General features: G+C 44.0%; 1 protein-coding gene across 7 annotated transcripts in view; it reads right to left on the bottom strand.

Moving 5' to 3' along the window:
• CPVL (carboxypeptidase, vitellogenic like) overlaps window positions 1-21,357 on the bottom strand; it is a 131,333-nt gene that overhangs the window by 98,793 nt on the left and 11,183 nt on the right. For all 7 annotated transcript variants that reach the window (XR_002340223.1, XM_021078577.1, XM_021078578.1 and 4 more), the window contains exons 2-3: window positions 14,696-14,884; window positions 6,442-6,560 (exon numbers count right to left, since the gene is read on the bottom strand). Coding sequence is in view for 6 of the 7 variants with exons in the window: in XM_021078577.1 (XP_020934236.1) it covers window positions 6,442-6,560; window positions 14,696-14,861 (285 nt within the window). In the remaining variant the exon portion in view is untranslated. The remainder of the gene's footprint in view (window positions 1-6,441; window positions 6,561-14,695; window positions 14,885-21,357) is intronic.

Here is a 21,357-nt window from a genome sequence, read left to right as displayed (position 1 = left end):
GGCTGGCGAGAGGACTCCAGAGAAAGTTGGACTGCAGGAAGCCTGCTCGCTGGCAAGACCTGGAATGAATGGTGCCTACGCTGAGAAGGCCGCAGCCAGGTCGGTCCCTGGAGACAGAGTCCAGACTATAAGCTTGCTGAGGGTCGTCGTGGTCTGGGGAACCAGCCAAGTGCCACTGAATGTCTGTCCCCCCGCCCGCCCCACCACTTGCACTGCTGACAGTCTGGGCGGCAGGCCGGAGAGGAATCACGACACAGGGCAAGGGGCCAGGAAAGAGAAGTCAACTTCCTCCTGCAATGTCCTTCCAGCACCCTCTGCTGACAAAGCTTAATATGGTCACTGTGTAGGAAAAAAATATTTAAAGTATTTAAAGTATCGTGGAGCAGGTAAGAGGGAAGATTTGGAGCCGAGAGGCAAAAAACACAAAGAACAACAAAAAACCCAAAAACACATACACACAAAACAACCAAAAACTGGCACAGGAGTCACCAGTCACTCCCATAGTTCTAGATGTCACAAGATATCACAGTCACAGCACAAAAAGTACATGACTAGAGGCAATATTAGCTATCACATGCGGCATAACATGTTTTTAAGATGTAGTGGCTTAATACAACAATAATCAGTTTTTATCTCCTATACTTTCTGTAGGATTTGAATCTGGGTATAACTGGCTAGATGGTTCCAGCTCAGGGTCTCTCATGATGCTGCAGTCAGGGTATCAGCTGGGACGGCAGTCACCTGAAGGCCTGACTCCAAGGTTGGCTGGAGGGTGGAGGCCTTGCTTCCTCTGCAGAAGGGTTTGTCTATATGGTTGCTTCAGCATCCTCTCTGCATGGCATCTGGCTTCCCTCAGAGTGAGTGGTCCAAAACACCAAGGCACAAGCAGCATCGCCGTTACCAGTCCAGCCTCGGAAGCCACACTAACATTTCTGCTTTAATGCGCTGGTTGCAAAGGCCAGCCTTGATTCGGTGTGGAAGGGGACAACACAGGAGCATGCGTACAAGAAATGAGGATCCCGGGGGGCTCTACTGGGGGCTGGTGACCTGGCTAGTTACAGAGGCTCCAAATTCAGGAGTTCCTTCACCCAACCTAGACCCTGATTTAGAGTTCTTGGATCTTGGGTTGTACGTTGAGCCATGTCTTATAGGCAGCCGACTCAAACTAGAGACACCAGAGGTCGCAAGCCTGGGAAAGGACCTTCAGCATCAACTACGTTTACATCTCTATTTCTCTATGAGAAAACGGAGGCTCAGAGAGGGTAAATGCTCTGTCCCAAGTTATACAGCAAGGGACTGCAGACCTGCGACGAGAATCCCAGCACCCTGACCCCACTTCTCTCTTCCCAAATTCAAGTGCACGGACTAGCTGCACTGGAATCACTATGAAGCTTGACAGAAATACTGATCCCTGGGCCCTCTGCAGATCAAATGAGTCAGAATCTCTGCTGGGAGGGGCTGGTCACTGAGCTCTTTGTAAAGCTCCCCAGGTATGCCTGATGAGCCGTAGCAAGTTTGGGGGGCCCTGCCTTCTATCTCCCTGACTGTTACTGAAGCAGTCCAGACACCCAGAGGGAGTGAATGGAGCCTGTGCGGAGGCCCTGGCCCCAAGCCTGCCCTCTCAGGGGCGGCTGTCCTGCTTGTCCAAAGGACACATTATCTCATTTCAGGCACCTTTGGAGACCTGCTCTTCTGCTCCCAGAGAATGCCTTCTGCTTTGGCGCATGAGCAACAGAGGGGCTCGCTGCCCTCGCACTGCACTGTGGACGTGGGGACCGTGTTCACCCAATCCTGTGCTCTCTTGCTTTCCCTGGGGCCTGCTGGGGCGGGCCAGCAGCTGTATGGTCTTAAGACGGAGGGGGCACCTCAAATGTTGCCTCCAGGTGCCCCCATGGCTCCCCCTGTCCTGGCCTGGCTGACCCCCCAATCTGATGCCGACCTTCCTCAGACCCCAGGAACCCCAGCTGCTGTCCTTGGCCCGAGAAGCAAGAGGGGTCCCGAATAAAGGGGTTTGGGCCCAACTTCAAACATCTCAGCTTTTGACTCCATGACTGTTGAGATAAATGATCGGCAGGTTTTGGCTGAATGCATCCAACGAATTACTTCTACTCCCACGTCTACAGGACAATGCCAAATGCGAGATATCTTTTTTCCAGCGAGAAGGATGCTAATTTCAAAAAATAATAATCTCTGTGCCATTTTATCTTCTTAAACATGACAAATCCCAATTTCACTTTGTAATTTCCTTGCCCAGTAACAATTAATCCACATTTTTGGCTGCCATCCAAATCCTTCCAATTCCAAATAAGGAACTTGCTCCTTATTTCCTGCCTTCTTTAAGGGCCCAGCTTGGGACTGGTTTTGTTCTGTACAGTATTTGTGTTAATACTAGGAAAACTGATAATAATGATGATAATGATGATGATGATGATGATGAAATAATACCAGCAACTCTACTGACTACGTATCAGACGCCATTCAGACTTTAATCACATTATCTCATTTCTCTCTAAATCACTGTTCAGTAGCTATTTTGAACCTCACTTGAAACAGGAAACCAGTGCTCAGAGAAGTTAAGAATGTGCCCAAGATCACGCTTGGCAATCCAAGCCTGACTAACTCAAGAGCTATACTTTTTTTTCCTTCTCTTTTTCTCCTTCTCTCACTCGTGGCATATGGAGTTCCTGGGCCAGGGATCATCCACCACAGTTGCAGCAATGCCAGATCCTTAACCCACTTGCTGGGCCAGGAATCGAACCTGTGTCCCAGCGCTCCAGAGTCACCACCAATCCTGTTGCGCCACATCAGAAACTCCTCAAGAGCTTTACTTTCAATGATTTATTGTGGCCTTCCATGACTAGTGTTCTCAGGATCAGCATGTGTCAATCAAGAGCCAAGATTCCTCCACCAGGGACCTAGTTTTAAAATCTAGTTCTGCCACAACTAGAGACTCTCATATTATGTGAAGTAAGTCAGAAAGAGAAAGACAAATACCGTATGATGTCACTTATATGTGGAATCTAAAATATGGCACAAACAAATCTCTCCACAAAACAGAAACAGATTCCCAGACATGGAGAACAGACTTGTGGCGGCCAAGGTCGGGGGGAGAGAGTGGGATGGTCAGTAGATGGAAACTCCTACATGTATCATGAATAAGCAATGAGGTCCTGCAGCACCGCACAGGGAACTATATCCAATCTCCTGGGATAGACCATGATGGAAGATTATATATATATATCTGAGTCACCTTGCTATACAGCAGAAATTGGCACAACATTGTAAATCAACTAAAACACAATTTTTTTTTTTTTTGGTTCTGCTTAGGGCCACACCTGTGGCATATGGAGGTTCCCAAGCTAGGGGTCCAATTGGAACAGTAGCCGCTGGCTACAACCACAATCACAGCAACACCAGATCCAAGCCATGTCTGCGACCTACGCCACAGCTCAACAGCAACGCCAGATCCTTAACCCACCAAGTGAAGTCAGGGATCGAACCTACATCCTCATGGATAGCAGTCAGATTTGTTTCCACTGAGCCACCACAGGAACGCCAATAACACAAATTTTTAAAAACTAAAAATAAAAAACCAAAATCTAGTTCTGCCCATTACTAGTTGGCTAACTGGAGGCTAATTATCTCCTCTCTATAATCCCCTTCATGCATAAAATGAGGATAATCATTCCTCCTCACGTAGTTTTGTAAGCATTACAGAAGAAGGTGCACAGTGCTTATTAGCACATAGCCAACGTTCAATTAAGAAGAGCTATTGTAATTGTTTCAATTTTATTGGCTTCATTGTACTTTTCATTTCATGCAAAATGCCTATTCATTTCTCTGGCAGACTGTGTCCCCAACTGCACACCAGTTTCAAGCTCTGGAATCCATTAGGCGCTGATTTGTATACAATAACAGGGGAGTCCCACAGAAGTAACAGGAACACACAATTCGAGAAACAGCAGTCCCAAAGCATCGCCCAGAGGATATGACCGGTGTGGCATCCTTCCTGCATCTCTTATTCTGTCTTCAGTTTTTGGAAAGGGTCATTTCTCTCCTGATGAGACTATCAGCTGCTTCCCCGTGGCAGGCAACAAACTAAGATTTCTACCAAACGAAAGGAACTCTTGCCCCATCTCGGTGACCACTGCTTCTCCTCTCACGTGCTTCATCTCCTTCACCCAAACTAGCCCGGTCCGTAATTTACAGCCTGACTGGCTTGGCAGGAATGGTTGCTTTGGGGCCTCGGAGACCTGGCTGTGCGTGTGTGGGCTCCCGTCTTGGAAGGCAGATGACTTGGATCAATCGCTCATGGTGACACTTGTCATCTTTTCATCCCCGCCTCTCTCCCCGGAAGCTCGGTCTATCACTTCCAATAGAAGACTGCGGGCTTAGGCACCTTCTTTCCTGCAGTGGTGGCCTTATGTTTACCTCTTCTGGGATCATCTTAGAATGTGTTTAGAGCTACAATTCTGGGCCCAGAAAACCATAATCTGATTGGGGGATGTGTGGGTAGGTCTTCATTTAATTCAAAGGGGGCCCCAATAGGCCATTTATTGTTCCCTGCAGGGGGTTTCAGTCTGCCAACCAACCAGGAGCGGGGGCAGAACCCAAGTCCATTTCCCTGACTACCTTTAGAGCCCCAGAGCATCACCGATATTCTAGACCAAGCTGTCCACTTGCTCAGATGCAATCTGCAAAGGAAAAGACTGGGTTCTTTGGGTTGTTTCGTTGAATCCCTTCCCTCACCATTTATTCCTGTTTTCACAAATCTCAATCATTACTAAAAAAACAAACAAAAAAAAAAACACCACCAAGGAGAGGTCAATGAGGGACGTACTGGCCTTATAACCAACCACCAAAGCAGAAGAGAGAGGAAGGAACTAGGTTTGGCGAGGGTGGGATGGGGGTGGGAGAGGCGGGGAGGGTGGTGGAGCTCCAGTGGGCCTTTGGGGAACACCAAGCAGGGATAGGAGAGCTGGCCCCGCAGGCTGCACTTGCCCTTCAGGCTCCTGTTCTAGCCTTCATCCCAGGAGAATGCGTGCGACAGCATACCACCTCCATCGGAATGTGCCTGCCCAGGTGTTTCTTTCCGGCAATGTGGGTCACATGGGGACTGGAAGCACGGAAGCCAGGTGGTGGTCCATAGGCTCAGCGGCCAGCCTTGCACTTGTACAACCCTGAGAGCGAGCCCTTCCCTAAATCCTGTGCTTCGGACACTTTACCTGCCTCACTCAACAATAACAAGGAGGAAGAAACAAGGGGTCCAGGAGAGGCTTCCCAGAGTGGGTAACAGTCTGAAAATGACTCTGAGCCCCAACTACAAAGTATCTAGAATTCCTCACCATTTCTTATATGCCTCCCCTCATCCACATCTACTTGGTGAACTGTCGGAGGCCATGGGTGAAAAAGCAGAAATGAAAAGTGAAAAAAATACTAGCCAACAGTACCAAGAAAAGCAATTTAGTTTCAACTACTCTGGATTAAGCAATTTACTCAGGCATTACGTATGCGATACTGCTATATGCAAATCATATGCAAATATAAACCCTACCCTCCATAGGGATAACGTTTTCTTTGTTTTCTCTGGCTTCTAAAGCAAATCCAATTTGGAAAATAAAAATAGAAAATTACCCTGTGGTGGGATAAAATTTGTTTACGCATCTCAGCATCTCTTACAATAAACCCAACAGTACCCATAAGCCTAAAGTAATTTGCTCGTGCTGAAGAATTGTGTGACCTTGACTTACATTAAACAGAGGTGATAAAGTACAAGAAAGTATGATCCTGTGTCGGTATGGATGGGTGAGGATGAATGGCCCCTTTCTCAAGAAAGCCTTTCTGGGTCACCAGTCTTCCCCACCCCTCTTCTAAAGACCCATAGAGGGAGTTTGGTTCTCTCTCCCCTGTGTCCTCACAAACTACTACTCAGTAACTGGGTACCGGCTACATGAGGGAGTGAGTTTAAGGATAATAACTAGCATAGCAAAATCCACTGGCAGAGCAGCCCAGTAAGACCATGACCACAATAGACTAAATTGAGACAAGCTTAGACATGCATTACCTGTGAACTTCAGAAATCATCCCCCCTTTTTGTCCTCCCTTGCTCCCCACCACCCATCCCTGCCCCCCAAGTATTTTTAGAACAAAACAAAAAGATAGGAAGAAGACCGTGGCAGGAAGAAGGTGACAGCGCTAATATTCTGAACAAGGCTACAAGGAATTTAAAAGTTGGACCTCCCCCACGAACATTTGTTTCCTGCGTATAAACAGGAACAGCACACAGAGTCACTGGCACTTATTTTTAGAAAAAAATCTGAGAGGTTTTTTTTTTAAAAAAAAAAAATCGCTGAGGTTGGCCATAGACAAGTATTTCTACCTGGAGCAACACAGTCAGCTCCTGAGTATTAGGGAGCTGTGAGAGCACTGGCGCAGGCCTACCTTAGCTGGAAAGAACCAGAAGAAAAGGTTGCTGTTGTAAGTCTTATTCACAGTGATGTAGCCAGAATAACTCATCAAATTCCATCCTGGGAAAGGAGCCACCAAACTCAACCGTCTTCCTAGCAGGGGAAAAAAAAATGTACCCGAGGATTAGAGAAATGAGAGAGTATTAGCCATCTTTGCTGTGGCCAGACTTCTCCCAGGGCCAGCTCTGTTATGGATGATCAGAAAGGATACAAGGGATTGGCAGGAAGATGCTTCCTGGAGCACCTTGCAGCCTGCCCCGGCCAGCTCCGCACAGTTCACATTCACCATTTAGCCAAGAACAGTGGCACTTTTTTTTTTCTTTTTGGTTGCCCCATGGTGTATGGAGTTCCCAGACCAGGGATCAGATCCAAGCCACAGTTGTGACCTAAGCTGCAGTTGAGGCAATGCTGGATTATTAACCCAGTGTGGGCCGGGAATTGAACATGTATCCCAGCACTTCCAAGACATCTCCAATCCCTTTGTGCGACAGCAGGAACTCCAAGGATAAGCAACATTTTAAGCTTTTTTTTTTGGCCTCAAATGTATTTGATGAACTATAATAAGATTTTTTTTTTTTTAAGAAGAAAAGAAAATCACCTTTCCTCAGCTCCACTGTAAAGAGTAAAATAAGTGTTCGCATAGGGCCACCTGGAAGGCCAGAGCAGGATAAAGTCACCCGACCCTAAAAGGTGGGGGTACAAGCTCTCAGCCTGGGGGAGGCCTGTGCTCTCCACACCCTCCTTACCAAACCATGAAAGAAGCAAAAAAACCCGACCACTTCCACCAAGGGAAATGGACTGAGACACGTGGAGGGTGGGGATGGCTGGGAAGGGTGGGGGAGAAGCAGGTAGTGAGACTGGGGGTGAGCATGTGGCTACTCGGAAGGAGCCAGATAGGACAAGGGACAGCTGTAGAGGGCAGAAGTCCGGGTTTTCCTGTGGTAGCAAAAGGACAGGGACAGGGACGGGGAGAGAGGGGATGCTTAGACAGCTGAGGCCGCCCAGGAGTGAATACTACTAACAGAACTAACACCCACAAAGCCACTGTACCAAGGGCTTTACATTATGTGGTAGGTAGAGTTAGTATCTCCACTGCACAGATGAGAAAGCTGAAGCACAGAGAGGTTAAGTAACTTGCCCAAGGTCACACAGCTAGTAAAGGAGAGCTGGGATTTAAACCCAGCTGTCACACTGTGGAGTTACACAGCATCTCACAGCTAGAGAGTGAGGAGGTAGAGGTGGCCAGGTGGAAGGGGCAGCAGTGACTAGGAAAGGAGCAGAGGAGGAACAGTAAATAGGTAGGGAGCAGGGGGTGGTGAGCAAGTCTGGGTGAAGAAGACTCCTTGAGAGGGAATAAAGCAAGTGTCCTCAAGAAAAACGAGTCCTTCAAGAAAAGCTACTTCAGTCTGAGACTTCCTAAGTTGGAGCCTGCTTAGTACAGAGTAGGTAAGGAAGCTCGATCCTACACATGTGCCACCAACTAAAGATGCTTTCAGTGGGGTACCAGAGCCCAGGGGCCCTGGAGGGCTGATCAACAGCATCTCTTCCCAGCTCGGCATTCAGGGACGTCACTGATAGGCCGCAGCAGGCCGTGGTGAGAATACTGACATTCAGGGGTCTGGGGCCCCGACTCCAGTGCTGGTTGTTGAACTTTCATCAGCACACCTCTGGCTGGTAGGAAGCATGGCTATTATTCTATGCAAAATGCACCTACTGATTCGGAGCAGAGAGCCCGTGGGAGCAGGAGAGATGATGGGGATGAAGGAACGGTCTCAGCGGGCAGTTTCCAGAGGCTCCTGCTAGGCTAGGAAGAGCCTGGCTGGCAGCTGCACCGACCTGGGGTTGCAGCCCTCACTAGGCTCCCTGGCAAGTTGCTTCCTCCCTCTGAGCCTCTCTTTCCTTTTGTGCAAAGCATGGATACCGATACCTCCACCCTGGGCTTTCCAGGAGGATCAGATGGAAACACACCTCTGGCCCCTGAGCACAGAGGTGGGCAACTAACAAGGGCTCAGGCAAAGAGAGGGGTGATCGCCTGTGGGCCGCCTCAAGAACAGTCTAGAAGACTGCCTTTGGGGCGCTCAGTCTAGTTCCCCCAGGAAAGATTGTTTAATCCAACCTCTCTAGCTCTCCCCATTGAAATCTATCCCTCCCCAGCAAAAAAAAAAAAAAAAAAAAAAAAAAAAGGCAAGGATAAAAGAAAGATCTTTAAGCAAAAGAAAAGAACAATGTTTAGGGAGAAATGATATGTGCCAGGCCCCCCTCACCGCTCACCCCTCTCTCTCCTTTTCAATGTTTTAACTTTTTTTTTTTTTTTTTTTTTTTGCTTTTTAGGGCTGCACTTGGGGCATATGGAGGTTTCCAGGCTAGGAGACGAATCAGAGCTGCAGCTGCCAGCCTACACCACAGCCACAGCAATGCCAGATCCAAGCCATGTCTGAGACCTACACCACAGCTCATGGCAATGCCAGATCCCCGACCCACTGATGGAACCCGAATCCCTCATGGATACTAGTCGTTTCTGCTGGGCCACGATGGGAACTCTTTTGCTTCCTTTTCAATTAGCCCAAAGAAAGATCACCTCCAGAGCTGGGCAGCCTTTAAAACATTCTTGGGGCCATTCTTTTGTTGCATTATACTTAACACATATTACATTAGTTTCTGATGTATAACATGATTGAATAGTTGTACACATTGTGAACTTATCACAACAAGTCTAATTAACATCCGTCACCACACACAGCTACACATCTTTTAAGATTTACTCTTAGATGGAGTTCCTGTTGTGGCTCAGTGGTTAACGAATCCAACTAGGAACCATGAGGTTGCAGGTTCGATCCCTGGCCTTGCTCAGTGGGTTAAGGATCCAGCGTTGCCGTGAGCTGTGGTGTAGGGCGCAGACACGGCTTGGATCCCTGCGTTGCTGTGGCTGTGGTGTAGACCGGCAGCTACAGCTTCAATTAGACTCCTAGCCTGGGAACCTCCATATGCTGTGGGAGCGGCCCTAGAAAAGACAAAAAGACAAAAAAAATAAAAAATAAAAAATAAAGATTTACTCTTGGAAACTTTCAAATAGGCAATGCAGAATTATGAATTATAGTTACCACGCTGGGCAATACATTCCCAGGACTTGCTTTTGTATAGTTGGAAGTCTGTACCTAAAATACTTTTGAAATTTTTTCACAAAACGATTCGTCTTGAAATCCTCCAACAGAGACCACCCCCGCCCCCATCGCCTTTAAAAAGGGGGGTACAGAGAACCAGAGGGTAAGGGGTTGGGCGTGAGTGAGATGTGAATCACAGAGGGGTAAGTGGGCATTCGAGAAAGACAGAGAAAAATGAGAACGGTCAAATAGAATGAGAAAAAGAGAAAATATATAATAGAAAGGAGCCGGAGGGAATGGAGAAAGGGAGCGGGGTGATTGAATCAATCTGTCTCTCTGAGACCAGCGCAGCACAGGATCTGCTGGCCAGCTCTGAAAAGGACTCAGATGCCCTTATCCAGCCCTTCCTCTCGGAACCTTCCAGAGTTGTTTCTCTGCTGCCTGGTACTGACTGGGATACATTTTCTACCTTGCATTCTGCATCGGGGGCTCCTGGAAAGCCAGGAGTCTGTCTTGTTTATCTTTGCACACCTGGGGACACAACATGCTGACCTTTGCACCTAAGACATTCCATACACACTTGTCGGTAAATAAGTGTGCAGCAATGAACGAAAACATGACACACCGGCAATGCGCTAGGGTTAGCTTATTTCTACAAAAACCTCCAAAGGCAAGCAGGCCTTATTGAGATCTGAAGAAATATAGAGAAACTTTTCTCTGGCCTGTTAAAAAAAAAAAAAAAGTGTTTCACCCTGTTTTAAATTTTAAATTCCTCTAACAAAACCACAGTACAATAATTAAAAGTTCTTTCAACTCAATTGAGGTTCCCCATTTTCAAATGTTCTGTTCATCCTTCCAGAAACTATTAACAGCATGTGGAAAATAAACTCCCAAGCTGTAGGAGTTTCATTCTTCCTGGAACTGTGACTCACAATACAAATGTTTCAAACAGTGGAAAAAAGGAAAAAGGTTTTCTCTGAAGCGGTTTCACTTCCTACGTGTTATGTTCTGTGGTTACACTTTCAGGAAGATTGGAGTCTGACCAAAGAGCTTGAACGAGCTAATCAGGCATTTCATATTCGCAAAGACTTGCGCCGTCGTCAGGATAGACAGGACACTCCCAGACCACAAGTAATAATGAATGAAGACCTCACAGCAAAGTATTCTTTAGGGAATGCCCCCTGGGGCTCAGCGGTAACGAACCCAACTAGCATCCGTGGGGACATGGGTTCGATCCCTGGCCTCGCTCAGTGGGTTAAGGATCCAGCGTTGCCGTGAGCTGCTGTGTAGGTCGCAGATGCAGCTCAGATCTTCTGCTGCTGTGGCTGTGGTGTAGACCAGCAGCTGCAGCAGCTCTGATTGGACCCCTAACCTGGGAACTTCCATGTGCCACGGGTGCCCAGCGTCAAAAAGAAAAAAAAAAAAAAAAAATTCTTTGAAGTTTGTGAAAAGGGAGTATTTGGAAAACGCTAAAGTTGGCCTTCTACATTCATTTGGTTTCAGAGAGTAACGGCTTATTCTAGCTGCAGAGAAAGCAAACATGCAATTACAATTACACAAAACGAAGCCAGTCAACCGGAGAATCTTTAAAAAAAATCAAAATTTCCCTTGTCTTTTTGTGAACTACTGTTTATCTCAACAGTGTTCCACTGCGACATGAAGACTCACGTTCCTAAGGTTATGACAGACTTGATAAACAAAAGGCATGCGGGGAAGTGAGCTGACCATCTGTCCAGAGCTTCCTGAACTTTTGGTAAAGCGGATGAATAAAATTATCCTTAATTATGCTGTCAGGGCTGCATCTGAATACCCAGATGTACCAGATTTTGGATCAGCCCCTTATAATTCTGTTCAGAGATTTCTGACTTTGGAACAGAATTTTTTAGAAAGTGACACTACACCAGATTTAATGTTTTAAATGTTGTCACTCATCAGATGGTGATCAGGCTTGGCACAAGGGGACGGAAGACAAGACTCTCTCCCTGAGAATCTTTCTTTACTCCTGCTGACGCCCATAACTGCGAAGTATTTGTAGGCGAGAAATCCAGGAATGGGAGGGATGTGGACGGTCTCTCAGGCAGGTTTCTCTGCTCCTGCTTCTACCAGATGTACGATTCTGACACGCCATGGCCACTGTCCCTGCATGCTTTGTTGAAGCAGACTTCCTCACTCAGTCTGGACAGGCCCTTTCTCATTTGCCCAGATCTTCCTCCAAAACCCTCAAGTCTGAAGCTGGTCACATAGCACAGGGATTCAAACTTTGGGCACAGTGAGGTTTTAATTCCAGATCTGCCACTTAACTAGCTTTGAATGGCCCTGGGCAAGATACTTAATTTCTATGGGCCTCAGTTTTCTCATCTGTAAAATGGGGACAGTAATTATTCATTCCTCATTAGGGTTGCTCTGAGGATTAAAAGAGCTAATGGGTATAAAGCATTTAAATTTAAATTCAACGAAGATGTATCGAGTAATTACAGGCACCGTGCCAGGTACTACGGATATAATTACTACTCAATGTTAGCTATTTCTTATTCTAACTACTACTACTACTATTGCTACTACTGCTGTTGCTACTAGTGGTGTTACTATTCTACCTAGATGATGCCAACCAAAAGGAATAGCTTCCTTCTAAAAATTCTCAGCATGGAGTTCCCTTCGTGGCTCAGCGGTTAACAAACCCAACTAGCATCCATGAGAATGCAGCTTCGATCCTTGGCCTCACCCAGTGGCTTAAGGATCCGGCATTGCTGTGAGCTGTGGTACAGGTCGCAGACACAGCTTGGATCTGGCTCTGCTGAGGCTACAGTGTAGGCCAGCAGCTGTAGCTCCTATTCGACCCCTAGCCTGGGAACCTCCATATGCCAAGGGTTCGGCCTTAAAAACCAAAAAAAAGAAAAAAGAAAAAAATTCCCAGCATGTCTACTTCAAATGCAATTCTTTAGTACATTAGCATGCATTGCCTTCTTTCACTCCAGAAGAGCTCAGGCTTCTTAAACAATGGAGCATAAAGTACAGCAGGCAAATCACAGAGCAGGAGTCAGAAAGCTGGGTCTTCAAGCTATCTCTGCCACTATTCCCTGTGTCCCCTTGGGCAAGTCACGTAAAATATCTGAGTGTCAGATTCCTCATCCGTGGATTGGTAGGGTTTCATTATAAGCATGTTACTCCTTTCAGCTCTACATGAAATGATTTACTTCCAGTTGTTGCAAATGAACAAAATCCAAGTCCTCAGTACCCACTTACAAGGGAAGCCAAAGGAAATGCATGCGACCCAATTTGGTGGATTTGGCTTAATGATATTTTGCCTCTTCATTTACATCTAGTGATATATCAGCCTACCCAGTGGGCTACCTTCTTTTCATGACTTTTCTACATCAAACAGAAATGAGTCTTTAAAAAAAAAAAAAAAAAGACTGACAACATTGTCACTAAACATTGTCAAAGTTTTTCACCTTTTCTTAAAAGAGAGATGGTGAAACATGGACCCAATGTGTATGCCAAAGACGTATGAGCAGGAATCAAATGCACCCTTAAGAGGGGAGGATGTTTTGGTTTTAAACCAAACCAAAAATAGAATTGATGAGAGCATACTAACTATGAGAAATATTCAGATGGAGAAAAGATGCTTTCATTTAACTTTCATACAGAATGTTTTCTCTTTTCAGGGCCGCACCTGCGGCATATGGAAGTTCGCGCTAGGGTTGGAATCAGAGCTACAGCTGAGGCCTATGCCACAGCCATGGTAATACTGGATCCTTAACCCACCAAGCAAGTCCAGGGATTGAACCTGCACCCTTGCGGACACTATGTCGGTTCTAACATGCTAAGCCACAATGGGAATTCCCAAAATATGTAGTTATTTTTGATGTTTACATCATTTCCCTGAAATTTCCAGTTGGTTCCACACTCCTATGGTATCTACCAACCTACCAGCCTCAGAAGCATTAACTCTGCCTTCCCACTGTGCCTAGGGATAAACATCAACACCACCATCCATGGATGTTCATATCCTTTAAGAAAAACGCTCCAGGAACAGGTGTCCCACCCCCAGCAACCTTCCCCTTTTTACTGGGCCATTTCCATCATTATCTCCTACCCTCTTAATGACCCTTCTGACTCTCTCTCTCCAGCTGCCACCCTGTTTCTCTCCTCCCTTTTACGAACAGCTTCTCAAATAGCTGCCTCGATACTATTTTCTGGAGCCTCCTGATGTCCAGAAAGATTGCATAATTTATCTTGCACAGTGATTTTTTTCCTAACCATGAAGAAGCATTAAGAGCACAGGCAGGTCATACATTTTTTGTCTCTGATGACATCAAACAACATTTTTTTTCTATTCATAATAATACAAAGCTCTATAATCTCTAAATAAAAGCCTTCAGTGGAGTTCCCATTGTGCCTCAGTGATAATGAACTCGACTAGTACCCATGAGGATGGGCATCCGGTGTTGCTGTGAGCTGCGGTGTAGGTCGCAGACGCAGCTTGGATCTGACATTGCTGTGGCTGTGGCGCAGGCTGGCAGCTGTGGCTCTGATTCAACCCCTAGCCTGGGGACCTCCATATGCTGTGGATGGGGCCCTTAAAAAAAGTGATTGGCCATGAGTCAATAATTGTTCAAGCTGGGTTTTGGCTCTACGGGGGGTTATTATACTATTTTCTCTACTTCTGCATATGTTTGAAATTTTCTAAAATGCAAAGTTTTTTTAAGAACCAGAGGAGGAAAAGTGGATGAAGCATCTGGGTGTGAATCCTGTATGTACCAGCTGGTGTCTATATGACTCTGGCAAGTAACTGAGATGCTTAAATGAGTTTATAGCAAATGGATATTAACTGGAGTCAGTCGCTGACATGTAGCAAGTTCTAACCTTATTAAGCGACCAGTTGTAGATAACTACTACACTAGTTTTATAAACAGACGGCAGGGACTCAAGCGCTACTTAATTTGGCCCTGATGAACTCCCATTTTAGTTCAAAGCACTGACACTATATGACATCAAATCATTCATATATGAAATAAAACAACTGAGTACAATACCAGAATGTATTTGAAATCCTGTGAGGGAACAGCCTAAGAAAAACCTCCACACTGTTGAAAGCATACCAGTGGTTTTCCGATTTGCACTCACCTTCTGCAAATTTCCCAGCTTCGATGTAAGGAGTTAGAAATAATGGCTCTCCTACGTTTCCTTTAGGTGGTTTGAAAACATGGGCTTTCCCATATATTGAGCGAAACAGGCCATCACTACCAGGGCTGAGCATCAAGAGGGCCAGCAAAACAGGAGCCTTCCACATGGTACCAACTGTTTCCTCCAGGCCTAGGATGAAAACAACAACGTTCCACAAATGAGGCCAAAGAGTAAATATTTACTGAACCTCTTTGTATGTAAGACACTCATTTGTATTCTCTCTCTCTATATATATATATATATTGCCCTTTGCTAAGCACCTTAGATACCACCTAAATAATAGAGACCCAATCCTTGCCCACCCTGATTTTAACTGTCTAATGGAATGCTATTCAAGGGATTTGCAATGTAACTACAGAAACATTTCAAAAACTGTGGTCTGGAAAGTAAATTCAACGCAGGATTCCATGAAGCATCAAGACAACGGGGACTCTGTCAGTGGATCACCACATGAGCAGGAGAGAGAGTCATTGATCACAAGTATATTTCAGGCCAAGAGAACCTGGGAAGGCCCTACCAAGCTGGAGGGTGAATGAAGGGTGGGTGGGATTCAGCTTGGTAGGAGAAATGGGGAAGGATCAGCTTCTTTTGAGAAAAAGGACACACTGCAGGGAAATTTAAAATAAACAAAATGGATTTCTGGTCACCTTCCTATCATTGACAAATCAGTACACTTGGCATCAAGAACAAAAACGAAAGAAGGCCGAGAAGGAGGGTCCTGAAACCATTTTCAGGCCCTTGTCCCTAGAACTAGCTGACAAATGAACTCAACAGTTACACCTCAAGCATTATTAACACAAAGCTTTCCAAGGGTCTTCCAATCCGATATTTTCTTATGAGTATTCATCTGGGATGATACAAATAATGGCTTAAAATTACATGGTGAATTCTCTCAACTTGTAAACTTGTTAACTGCATTTCGAATGGGCTTTCCTGTGTATTTTCAGCTGATCTGAATATCCTAATAACTTAACCAGGAAAGCAAGGACTGTTATCATCAATCTTAGACAGGGAAAACTTGACTCAAAGGAATGCGTAGGGAGTTCCCATTGTGGCTCAGCAGAAATGAATCTGACTGGTAACCATGAAGACGTGGTTCAATTCCTGGCCTCGCTCAGTAAGTTAAGGATCTGGTGTTGCTGTGAGCTGTGGTGTAGGTCAAAGATGCATCTTGGATCTGGCATTGCTGTGACAGTGGTGTAGGTCGGCGGCTACAGCTCTGATTACAGACTCCCTGGCTCCTTAGCCTGGGAGTCTCCATATGCCACAGGTGCCACCTTAAAAAGACAAAAAAAAAAAAAAAAAAAAAAAAAAGCCTTATCCATGGACGTCAAAATGGAGAAATTGGAACTAGAATGCAACCGGGGCCAGGACTGGTACAGATGCAGATGCAAGGTGGGAACGTTGTCTCTCTCTCTCTCTTTTTTTTTTTTTTTTTTTTTTAATTTTGAAATTTGGTCCACCATGGATTTTTTGCATTAGTTTTGATTTTTCAAGTATTGCATTAAAACACTCTTTATCTTGATTATTGGGTATATTAGCACTCTTGAATTTTACACCCAAAGCAGGTGCCTCTCTTGCTTCCCCTTAATCCTGACTCTGCTAAGTGTTCTGATGGCCACATCAGTGCTGTTACACGACTCTGCACTACCGGGATTTAAATACTCCACTGGCTCAGATATCTGGATGCAAAAAGAAATACACAATTTATGCAAATACAATGACTGCTTTTGATTGTGCAGTACTATACAATACCAAGCCATTAAAACATCTTAAAAACACAAAATGTGTGAAAACCTATTAACCACATGCTTATCACAACCCAATTTGGCCTAATATGAAAATACTGGTTGTAGCAAATGTAAAAAGCTTTGCAGCCACATTTCTTCAATAAGATAAAAGTTTATAATTATAATTTGATTGAATATATAATCCTTGTCAAGTCTTTCATGGTTAACTTAATAGAATTCCCCAGACTTAATGTAAACAAGTCCAACCAAATAGAGTATGCAGCTAAAAAAATGCTTTTGTCTGTTATTGACTATAATGAGGAACAGAATGAATTTAGAAACTGAAATTAGGTTCCCAAGAAGCCCAAGGGTAATGACCACCATAGCACTGATAAAACATTTTTTTAATTATGTGAACTTGTTACACTCATATTTCAGTAACAGCTACTTTCAAAGAATGCTTGAAATAAACAATCTTACTCTCTAACTGATTCAGGGGGAAAAAAAATATCTGTAGTATTAAAAACATATTGGAAGAAGCCCTTCCATTTAGAGGGTTTTTTTTTTTTTTTTTCCTGGGGGCAGGAACAAGAAACTAATCATACCATCTAATTTCTCAATCTTTCTGCTGCAAACATCCAGCCCCCTTTAATGGAAGACATTAATATTTAAATAACCAGGGTAGTTATAGCACTTCCCTTGGAAGCAGATGTTGACTCAAAGATGTTAAAGACAGAAAGGCAAACCTAGTCATGTTTTAACTGACATAAATCTAATACATAAAAGTAAGAGTTGGGTCAATTTAGGAGCTTCTGCTAACTAGCATTTAATCAAATAACTACTGGTTTCTTATGTAGGTGAATTAAAGCCACAACATACTTCATTTCAGTTTCATTTAATGGTCAGAATTCCTGCACTGTGCTTAGCTGTCATCTCTCCTAATGAAGATAAAAGCCATATGATGAATGCAGAAGTTTTTTTTTTTTCTTAATATCATTCACAAATTTTTTTTGTCTATCCTAAATTAGCCAGAATCTTTTTATGTATTGAACATTTATTGAGCCCTTTCTAAATTAATAAACCCCACACTGGAAGCTATTGTTTGCAGAAAGTTGAAATAAAAAATATTACCCCTACACTGCATCATATGTCTACTTGAATTGATATGAAAACATCAGTGCTATTTCCAGTTCAAATACATTATATCAAAGGATTCAAGCAAGCTATTCCTCTTAATAAATGTCCAGAAATAGAATAAAACATGGGCAAATACAAAACAATACTGGCAGAATCAAATAAGCTAAAGGCCAAAAGCATATGATTCACTAAAACTGTCTTAACTAAACCTTAAATATTATAATTGGAAACCATGTATCCAATGCAGTTTTTGATACCAACAAAGCTATTTATCACAGTGTTATTTAGAATAATAAAAACTGTCAACAGTGTAAGCAATATAAGTAATTACTGTACACCAAAAAAGATGGAATTACATACAGCAATTAAAATGACTCTACCAAGAATGTTTTGGAAAATATACTAATATTAGGTAAAGAAAACCAGGCTATTAAACTGGATACATGGTATTTTCTCCTTATTTAATACGTATTAAGAATTTCTAAATGTTCTACAATAATTAATCATAATTAGAAGAAAATTATTTTTGGTTTTGCATCTTTATCAGATGGTGAAGCAACTGGTAGGCATGGCTTGTTCCTTATTCCTTATTCCTACCTGGTTATGACCTCTTGCGTTTCCTAGGAATAAGGGTTCTGTTTGTTCTTTTAGAAGAGGTTCTTTCTCTAACATTCTGTGAAGAGGTGTCTTGATCTCTGAAAGCCATAGACCTGCAGAGACTCAACATCAAGTTTCTCTTTCGTGAATTAGAAGGCTCTGCATTCATGTGAGATGCTGTTCTAATAATAATTACTCTTACTACATTTATTTTTTAATTCTCCCGGGAGTAGAGTCCATAACAAACGTGCATATAGTTGGTACTAAGCAAATACTTGTTCAACTGATGGGTCTAACTAATGAACCATGATATGTTAGACACAGAGGAGGTCATAGACATTCATATGGCCCAATCCCTTCATCTTACAGACTAGATAACTGGAACCAGAGAAGTAAGTAACTTGTAAGTAAGATGACACCACTGGCCAGCAGTACGGCCAAGACGCAAAAACAGCATTCATCTATGGCTCTAAATTTAATCCACTTTCCACTCTCCCAACTTTGGTTACAATTGTATGTATTTGGATATTGTGACTCTTACTGTTTCAGTAGATAGTAACCACCTGTAATAGCCTTAAACCCCTTTCTTTAGATCACTGGAGCATGCAATAAAAAATAATAATAAACAAATGAATAAACAGAAGCATTAATAAGTAAATCTTTCTAGAGAAATGTGGGTTTTAGAAACAGGGTGTGCTAATCCAGGTTTGACATGACTCATTCACTGAATCTTGGGCAAGACAGTGACTTCTCTGGTTCTCAATCAATGTATTTCCATGGTTAGACTTCTGGGAACTATGAGAGCCATTGTTCAAAATTAAACTCTAAAAGCAAACCATTACATGTTATATTGGGGAGTTCCTCTGTGGTTCAGTGATAACGAACCCAACTAGTATCTAGAAGGATGCAGGTTCCATCCCTGACCTCACTCAGTGCGTTAAAGGATCCAGCGTCGCCATGAGCTGTGGGGTCGGTGGCAGACGAGGTTCGGATTCTGCATGGCTGTGACTGTGGTGTAGGCCAGCAGCTATAGCTCTGATTTGATCCCTAGCCAGGGAACTTCCACATGCCTCAAGCGTGGCCCTAAAAAGAAAACAAAAACAAAAAACAAAAGTTATATTAAAAAACATAAGTAACATGTACTCAAACACATCACTTCCCTATTTCACTACATTTTACTATCACCTATGCTCTGGAGTTATAGTTTTCATATTTTTCTGCTGGAAAGATTATATAATGGTTTGCTAATTGCATTTCTTCCCAATTTGGTGTTTTGTAACATCTCATAGCTTGAAATTAGCCATGGTGGGAATATTTACACCACAGAAATCAGCAGACATCCCAAACTGTGGCTTCAGATGTTAAACATTTACATGCACTTGTTGGTCTCATGTTCCTTATTTGGTATGTGAGGTGGAAACTACCTTCCCTCAAGTCATACCCCAGTTCCAATGAAATGATCAGAGGAGACAAAAAAGGAAGCTCCTGCCAAGTTTTCATCTATGTGTAGAGGCAACCAGCAGCGTGCCGAGATAGGCAAGGCTTTGAGAAAATAAGCCTGAGAAAGCGACTGGAAAGTGCGTGTTCTACCAGTGGAAAAAAAAGAATCGAAAACAAAAACTCCAGAATGAGGACAAAGAAACAAAAAGTAAACATGTCACGTAGCCCATACATTTTCCTCTTCTTCCCTTCCCATGTCTCCATTTTATATTACAGATTATTCCAAACCAAGGATAAAACTAATCCATGTAATAAATATCACAGCTGCAATTAAAATGATTATCTGGAGTTCCCGCACATATTAAACTGGCTTTAGTAACTCCTAACAGAAGAAAAACATCCCCCAGACAAAGGAACAAAAAGAGGCCAAGTAGTAAGAGGCATTTCCATGAGATCTGCTGTTAGAGAAAGGCACAGGAAAACGGCCCCTCTATTTAAAAAAGATTCACTCAAGATTATTCGGGCATATCCAAAACATTTGAATCCTGTAATGAAGCGCGACTGTGTGCAACCCTGAATTAAATACCAACCCAAATCCCCAATCTAGCCATTTTTGCTAAAGGATTTCCATACAAACAAATGGTAAAAGAAAACCTTTACTGGGAAGGCTCTCGTATTCGTGTTCCTTAAGACATCATTTTAATTTCTAAAATTGATATTTGAGGTGCTCTTTTCCCAAGGAGGACACGACACACAAAGTGATGGGCAACCGTTTGCTGAGGCGACGCTGAGACTCGCATGCCTGTCTCCTTTCCACAGGCTTCCCTCTGGCATCAGACAGGGGTGTCTCATCTCGCTAACTGAATTCGTCATCTTTATCTCCGCCACCATATCCTTGGGCTCACAGGAAAGGCAGGCAAACCTGGGTTGTGTGGCAGGTGAGAACGAAAAGAATCAGGAAGGAGTTCCCGTCGTGGCGCAGTGGTTAACGAATCCGACTGGGAACCATGAGGTTGCGGGTTCAGTCCCTGCCCTTGCTCAGTGGGTTAATGATCCGGCGTTGCCGTGAGCTGTGGTGTAGGTTGCAGACGCGGCTCGGATCCTGCATTGCTGTGGCTCTGGCGTAGGCAGGTGGCTACAGCTCCGATTCGACCCCTAGCCTGGGAACCTCCATATGCCGCGGAGCGGCCCAAGAAATAGCAACAACAACAAAAGACAAAAGACAAAAAAAAAAAAAAAAAAAGAAAAGAATCAGGAAGAGGAGAAAATAATATTATCTGATGCTATAGCGGGGAGCTTTACCTTGAAATTTCACTCCAACCGGAAGGAAAAATTAATGAGGGTGGAAAATAAAAAGCAGACAAGTCCCAAAATGTTGTTAACACTTTTGAAACAGAAAGACCGTCCCCAAGAGCCAAAGCATCAGCATGACTCTGACAAGAGCCAGTGACTATTGAATGCCCTTTATGTCCAGGAACTGTGCTATCTGCTTTGTGGTTTTATTTGTAATCTTTGCCAGGTAGGTACTATTAGCACCCCATTTTGCAGATGAGGAACTGATCCTCAGAGAATTTAAGTTCTTTGCCCTTGGAGTTCCCCTTGTGGCGCAGCGGAAAGAATCCGACTAGGAACCATGAGGTCGCAGGTTTGATCCTTGGCCTTGCTCAATGGGTTAAGGATCCGGCATTGCCATGAGCT

This window comes from Sus scrofa, chromosome 18 (genome assembly GCF_000003025.6).
Source record: "Sus scrofa isolate TJ Tabasco breed Duroc chromosome 18, Sscrofa11.1, whole genome shotgun sequence".
NCBI classification, from domain to species: domain Eukaryota; kingdom Metazoa; phylum Chordata; class Mammalia; order Artiodactyla; family Suidae; genus Sus; species Sus scrofa.
This window is presented reverse-complemented; position numbering and strand designations above follow the sequence as displayed.